Below are 7,385 nucleotides of genomic sequence, written 5' to 3'. Positions count from 1 at the left end.
TTTTTTCTGGAATAGGAAAAAGGAAAAAAATCATTCTGGAATATCTTTTCTGGAACACATTTTTTTAATTTACCAAATGGTAAATCCAAAATTCATAAAATGTGTTTTGAAAAGTATATTCTGGAAATATTCCAGAAAGATAATCTGGAAGTCATTTTTAAAATGGTAAAATGGTCCTTTTCTAGAATGATGGGGTGTAGGAAGTTATTTGTTGGGGGTGTAGGAATAAACAGCCAAATCAGAATGCTTGTTGACCATTTTCCTCGTTTGTAGGAAAGTTGTTTTTCCTTGGGATCAAAATTCTTAAAGCGCTTTTTGGCCCTTTTCCCCGTGAAAATCATGATATGCCAATGCATAAACAGTAGTATGACATGAAGATGACAACTTCTTCCTGCATCTCCATAACTTCTTCCGCCACCCCATACTAAAAGTGCATTTATTAATATACCCTTAAGTAGAAAATATTAAAAAATTAAAATATAATTCTAACCTACTTTAACCTAATTGTAATTCTCTTTCACAACTATGCCTCTCTCACTCTCGAGCACCACAACCCACCCTTTCCCATCTCCTTTCAAGCTTTCTTCTTCTTTCAAAGTCTCCTTCTTTCAAACTCTTTTTCTCTGAAAGTTTTCATTCACCATTGCGCTCTTCATTCACAACTGGTACTAGTTTTCATGTGGAAGTATTTGAAAGTGTTTTTGCGTTCATTTGTTCTTTCGCATAAATAGGTACCAAATTATGTAATTTGATATGGTTTTAGTGTTTAAAGTAATTTCGGATTACATAATCCGGTTTATGTTTAAAGTAGTGTTGGATTTCCTAATCCGGTTTAGGGTTGAAATAAGTTCTGGATTACATAATCTAGTATGGGCAGTTGTGTACTTAGGACTCCGAATTACATAATCTGGTAGTGTTGTCCAATTAAGTTTTGGATTATGTAATTCGAAGGTTGCAATTTTTGTTTCAAAATGACTTCCAGATTCAGTAATCCGTAAGCCAAATTTCAATAGTAAAATGAGTTCCAGATTCTGTATCCATAAGGCATATTTCAAGTTAAATATTGACTTTCAGATTGCGTAATCCATAGTTTATTTAGTACCGGATCATACAATCCAGAAGTGTGATTTTGCTATATTCCAGATCGAGTATACATACAGATTATTTAATTCGGAACACTCTTGTTTTATGCGTAAAGAACCGGATTGTGTGATCCAGTGATCCAACTTAACTAATCCGAAAATAGTATTTAAGAATCACTTACTGAGAACGAGCCAACCAAGCTTACCAGAATGAAAAGCGTAACACTGCCCGCACCAGCACATGAAAAGCGTAACAGTGCCCGCACCAGCACGTTACCACCACCAACCAAGCACCTTCACCTTCTTTTTCACTCGCGTACAAAATGTAAAACAACTTTCGGATATTTTAAAAGTTTATGGAGGTGTCGGAAGAAGCTGTTCATGAAGATTATACTATGACGTTATAGCCCATAAGGTTTCCGGGCCACTTTTGGGTAGATGAGCACCATTTGAGAGGTTGTTTATTTTTAAGGTTGATTATGAATGAGAATTCTTAAATATTACCACACAAAAAATAGAAAAATACAAAAACGTATGCACATAGTACCCTTTATTAAAATATATTAATTATCATTTTATTGATTTTCTAAAATAAATAACAATATAAAATTATTTAAAAAATTTCTAGCTTAATGATATATTATATTTCCTTTCAAAAGAAATCATTTTTACAACTTTTCTAGCTTTTTATTTAATGATTTTGTAATTCTATTCAATAACAAATGCCTATATTTAAACAAAATAAATACCAGATGGAGGGAAAGAAAATAAAAAGAAAAAAATCGTTTGGAATTTGAAGACCATATAACAAAACTATTTCCATAAAGTTTTTTTTATTGGAATATTAATGATTTGCAATAAAAGTATGAGTATGGTTAACAAAATAAGAAAGAAATTATATTATTAGAATTTATAGATTTTAAAGTTAATATATTTAGTAGATAAGACTCGAACCATATGTGAAAAAACCAATCATCCTGGAGATATAAAGTTATTAAAAAGAAAAAATATATATTTGCATACATAATAAATTGAATGTCAAATTTATTTATTTTTGACAAAAACAAACCTAATGTGTAGAACATTATTGGAAGATATACAACATGCAAAATAATCGTATATATAAAAGACTAGATGATTTAGTTTCTAAAAAGTTAACAATTCAGACTTAATATATCGACAATAGCTTTTACCTTTTTTAATTGAAGGGCAAATATATCAATGTTAAAATAGAATAAAAAAACAAAAAATTGATCACACAACCTTTGCCATGTGGCATCAGAACCGCTATATTGCCTCTTAATTAGGCTTAGAAGTTTGCTCGGGTGAACTCTTTTAACAGGAGGGAGTTTCTTCCTGCACCTCCATCATTTCTTCACCTCCCTACTTTTGGTGAAACATTTATTTTACCCTTAATAAAATAAAAGATGACTTCTAAGTCCTACACTCCTTCCTATAAGCTTCTTCGTTGAATGAGAGCAATGAGTAATAGACACTTAATATCACTTCCAAATTCTACAACAATTCAGAATGTAAATTTGTTTTTTACATTATAGAATTCAAAAAATAATTTACATTTCGAATTATAAATTTGAAATGCATTTTAATGACTTATAAATTATAGATTTTGGAATATTAGATTCTAAATTCTACCATTTAAAAGTTATTTCTGAATCCGAAAATGGTTTTCGAATTATAAAATTTAGATTTTAACTTTGTATTCTAAATTGTAAAATTCAGATCATGGTACCAACCGTGGACAACAAGACTTCTGCATGATAGGTCGGTCGGAATAGTAATTATTACTAAAAAACCCCTCATTCTTAAGGGATTAGACATATTCAAGGTAGGTCGGAATCGAACAAAAGAAAGTTCCTCTTCACTTTTAGCAACAAAATTTCCTCTCCCATCTTAAGCTAGTCTCCTACTCTTAATCATAAGACGATATCCAAAGAGTTCCCCTGCTTTATTAGCACCTTCAAGATGTCTATCTGTTCAAAACATCGTATTCATTTATCTTCAGTTAATATCCTAAAGATGAATTTTCAAATACTATTTTAACCGAGATAAATGGTACAAACCTTCATAAATTCAGGAAGTGGAATGCCATCCTGGGCGAAGTGAACCTTTTGCTGATACTTATCCTATAACAAGTTGAATAATCATGTCAAGGAAACCATTAGGGTAACAGCATTATTACTCTAACCTTAAAAATTATTGAAATTGTCAAGTTTGTGACCAGTCTACTACAATGACCAGCCTTCGTGCATATAATGGAAATATCTACTTATTCGTTTTCTCAATTGGTACTACACATGAAAACCAGAAAAATAATCACCCGAATAACTGACTGTAGAGGCTTTGGGCTGGCAGACAACTTCCTGTTTCTCAAGTTTTTCCAATGTATCAACATCAACATGTTCAATTTCATCTGTCAATACTCCGCACCTGAACATCGTACTTTCCAATAAGTAACATAGGAAATGACAAATCCAAAACATCAATTACACAACAAAACTGAACCTCTTGACAAATTCCTCCACTTTAGTGCTTTCATCAAAGCTTCAACCATACGATGATAAGACAGAGAACTAGCAGGGCAATTTTCACATTAGATTTACATAAAGGCAGAAGGGGAAACCTTGACAAAAGATTATCGTTGGCAACATCCAACATCCTCACTGCCAGCAATCCAGCATTAGTTGCATTATTAACTGAAACAGTGGCTGGAACACCTCTCGACATCTGCATAGCCAACAATTGTGTCAGCAAGAAAAGATTATGGTGGTGCGTGGTTCAATCTTTTTGACTTTGTAACTTCTATAGAAGCTGCACTTTTGAGCTTTTGCTCTTTTAAAGAAGTGCTTTTAGTTTTAAGAAATTCTTAAAAATTGTATTTAGGTTAGCTCAAGTCCTCCGTTTAAGAAAAGAAACTAAAAAAGCAAAAACCATTTACATGTTACAAATTAGCTTTAATAATTGCAAAATGTCACTGCTGATGCAATTTCCCAAGTCCTACACCAATTGGTGGTCACTGGCACTGAATTGATTACCTAGACTAGAAGTGAGGATAAATCTGATTTAATACTGTAATTGAAAATAATTCCACCTGTTTGGTTGATTCATATCAGGTTACTCGACAGGGATAAGGCAAGGCAAAACAAGGGTAAAGTTCGTTGATGGCCAAAAGGAAGCCAAGTCTAGCTTCCAATGCTGAACCAAAGAATTGATAAGAGAATGAGACAACAAATTTGAATGTTTACAGAACACATTCAATAATCTCCATCTCCACCCCAAAAAAAACACAGAATACAGGAAGGAGTAGCAATGGAAAATTATTATTGGTGTAAGCATAGCGATTGAAAATCTTGCCTTCAAATTAGTATCTTAATAAATCCCTCATTCACCAGTAGTCCTTGCACGAGCAGACCCCATCTCTGAAATGATGAAAGCGAGTGGCATCTCTAACAATAAATTGGCGATTGACAATCTTGCTAACCAACTTAATGAACAAATGACAATGCACACACACTCGCAAGTTCTTCATGACGGTAATCTCTGTTCCACTCTTAGAGTTCAACAAAGCAAATGCAACTGCCAATTTTTCACTGTGCACCCCTGTACCAATTAAGAGTTCTTCATTTCTTCCTTGACATTTTTTATCTGGTGGATGGATCTCCTTCACAAGATTTTCCAATTTATCTAACATCCTGTATATTTCCTTACTTTGGGGATGGCTCAGATCCCCCGAGTGAAAAAGGTGCATTTTTCCCTTATATTCCACATAGCTGTGTCCAGGATCCTTCCTAAGCTTTCTTTCCCTCATCATGACTCTAACTCTTAAAACCCCTTCTAAGTTGTTAGCATCAGTGTATATATTTGACAACAAAACATAGTAACCTATATTCATGGGTTCAAGCTCAACAACATGCTGAAAGGCCAACTCAGCTATCTTCACATTCTTATGAATCTTGCAAGCACCAAGAAGGGCACCCCAAACAGCACCATCAGGTTTCACCTTCATTGACATTATAAGATCCACAGCCTCCTCCAACCTACCTGCCCGGCCTAATAGATCCACCACACAAGAATAGTGCTCCGGACCAGGCTGCAAACCGTACTTCATCTTCATGTCTTCAAAATACTCCAAACCCCTATCAGTTAACCCGGCATGGCTGCACGCCGAAAGAACACTCACAAATACCGTCTGATCCGGCCTAACACCTGACTTAACCATCTCATCAAAAAGCTCTATCGCAACCGCACCGTGGCCATGGATCCCATACCCACCAATGATTGCCGTCCACGAAACCACACTCTTCTCCCCCGAGCAATCAAAAACCCTGCGTGCCTGAGTCAAGTTTCCACACCTAGCATACATATTCACTAGCGCATTCCTCAAAAACGGATTAGAACCAAAACCTAGCCGCTCAATCTCACGCTCCACCTTATGACCAATTCCTTGTGCTCCAAGGTTTGCACAAGCCGACAGAAGCGCCAGAAGGGTAACAGCATCAGCACTCACCCCATTCAACTTCATCTCATTATAAACCTCCAAAACACTCCTAGCATGCCCGTTCTGCGCGTACCCAGAAACCATAGCATTCCAAGTAATCAAATCCTTCACAGACATTTCGTCAAATACTTGACGTGCAGCTTCAACCTCCCCACATTTAACATACATGGTGACCAAACTATTTGCCACAGCCAAATCGGTCACAAACCCAAACTTAACAACACACCCATGAAGGCACGAGCCAATTTTCAAATGGGTAGCCACTGAACAGCCAGAAACCAAGCTCAATAGTGTAACAGCGTTAACACTAACGTCACCATTCACGTCCAACCCGTCCTCCTCCTCCCTCCGCATTTGACGGAACAATTTGACAGCGTCAAGAGGGCTGGAGTTGAAGGAATAGCCGGAGATCATTGCATTGTAGCAAATGGTGGGATTTGGCAGTTCATCGAAAACCTTGCGTGCGTGGTGAGGGAGGAAGCATTTAGAGTAGGTGTTGATGAGGGAAGAGCGGGTATACGGGTCGGGTTGCGACCCGGTTCGAATGACATGTGCGTGTAGCTGAGAAACAGTGAGAGGGAGAGAGAGAAAGGCGCAAGATTTCAAAAGGAAGGGGAAAGTGAAGGCGTTGGGGAAGAATGAGGAACGGAGCATATGGCGGTATAGAGTTAAGGCTTCTCTGTATTGCCGTTGCTTCGATAGCTGCCGGAGCTGGTTGTTCCACGCAGTCGTTGGGCTAGTGTATCGGGAAAAACCCGAGTCGCACATCGACATTAATGAAAGAGTCAAGAGAGGAGAATGCGAAGTAGAATGACAAACTGAAATTACACCAAACGAAATCAAACACCTGAATCCAATTTGTTCCAATAAAAGTGTGTCTGGTTTTGTGTTTCATTTTATTTTCCCAACACCAGATGATTCTGTGTTTGTACCATTCAAAGTGAGAGGAGCAGTGATCCAAAATAACAAATGGAAATAATTTTTTTGTCCTCTGTTTTCTCTTGATATGTAGTATGGTGAATGTTTTGCTTCAGACTCTAGAATAAAAATGTACCCTCTTTAATAGCAGTGGGAAGAAGACATGTGCCCAATTTTTTTCTTATGAAGGTAAAAAAAATTATTATTAAAATTAAAAAAATGGTCCATAAAAAATAGTTATAATAGTTTTATTATAAATAATTTTTTATTGTAAGTTGTTTAATTGAGTTTAGAAAAATAACTAAAATATAAAATGGTAAAATGAATGTAAAAATAAAGTAGTTTAAAAGGGAATTCATATAGATTATGTTTATGATTATAAAAAAAATAAAAAACTAATTATTATAATAATTATTAATAAAATAAAAAATGATAATGATGTTTTTATTATAAATAATTAATTGAGTTGAAATAAATATTTACAAAATTTTAAAGAATAAAATAGTAAAGATTTATATAATAAAAAATTAGTTAGAAAGAATATGAAGAGCATAAATCTGTACTAGAAGAAAATCAATCACATTAAATTAGTATTTTATTAGATTTTGATAAATATTTTTATATAATTAAAAACTTTTAGATATATAAATAACATGTGTACACTATATTTAAATTTTGTAATGAAATGCATTTCAAATTTATAATAAATAAATTTTAATTTATAATATTATTTTAAATTATTAATCATTACAATTTAACTCTTATAACATCAGATTATACACGTTTAATATGTCCAATATGTCCAAACAGTCGAAAGTTGTGAATCATATACCCAAAATTATGGAGGCTTTTTTACTGTAGCCTATCAA

The 7,385-nt window shown here is 34.5% G+C and overlaps 1 protein-coding gene across 5 annotated transcripts; it reads right to left on the bottom strand.

Annotated features, from left to right (window-relative positions):
• Positions 1-2,767: 2,767 nt before the first annotated feature.
• On the bottom strand, positions 2,768-6,632 carry LOC137829934 (putative pentatricopeptide repeat-containing protein At3g11460, mitochondrial). 5 transcript variants are annotated; one of them, XM_068636964.2, is made up of 6 exons: positions 4,455-6,624; positions 4,192-4,295; positions 3,724-3,827; positions 3,421-3,530; positions 3,164-3,226; positions 2,768-3,073 (listed from the first exon to the last, which is right to left on the bottom strand). In XM_068636964.2, exon 1 carries the CDS (start codon positions 6,370-6,372, stop codon positions 4,486-4,488), a length of 1,887 nt encoding a protein of 628 aa, XP_068493065.1. In that variant the 5' UTR covers positions 6,373-6,624; the 3' UTR covers positions 2,768-3,073; positions 3,164-3,226; positions 3,421-3,530; positions 3,724-3,827; positions 4,192-4,295; positions 4,455-4,485. The 5 variants fall into 5 exon arrangements, 4 of the variants coding, with proteins under 4 accessions (XP_068493065.1, XP_068493063.1, XP_068493064.1 ...); XM_068636962.2 differs by lacking the exon at positions 4,192-4,295 and having other exon boundaries at positions 4,455-6,632; XM_068636963.2 differs by having other exon boundaries at positions 4,192-6,624.
• Between the last annotated feature and the right edge of the window lie 753 nt (positions 6,633-7,385).

This window comes from Phaseolus vulgaris, chromosome 7 (genome assembly GCF_051622355.1).
Source record: "Phaseolus vulgaris cultivar YP4 chromosome 7, ASM5162235v1, whole genome shotgun sequence".
Taxonomy (NCBI): domain Eukaryota; kingdom Viridiplantae; phylum Streptophyta; class Magnoliopsida; order Fabales; family Fabaceae; genus Phaseolus; species Phaseolus vulgaris.
The sequence above is the reverse complement of the archived record's forward strand: the minus strand, read 5'-3'. Positions and strand labels throughout refer to the sequence as shown.

What these genes read in the sequence shown, in the direction of transcription:
- LOC137829934 (XM_068636962.2), bottom strand. Translation starts at nt 6,372, where the DNA reads ATGTCGATGTGCGACTCGGGTTTTTCCCGATACACTAGCCCAACGACT.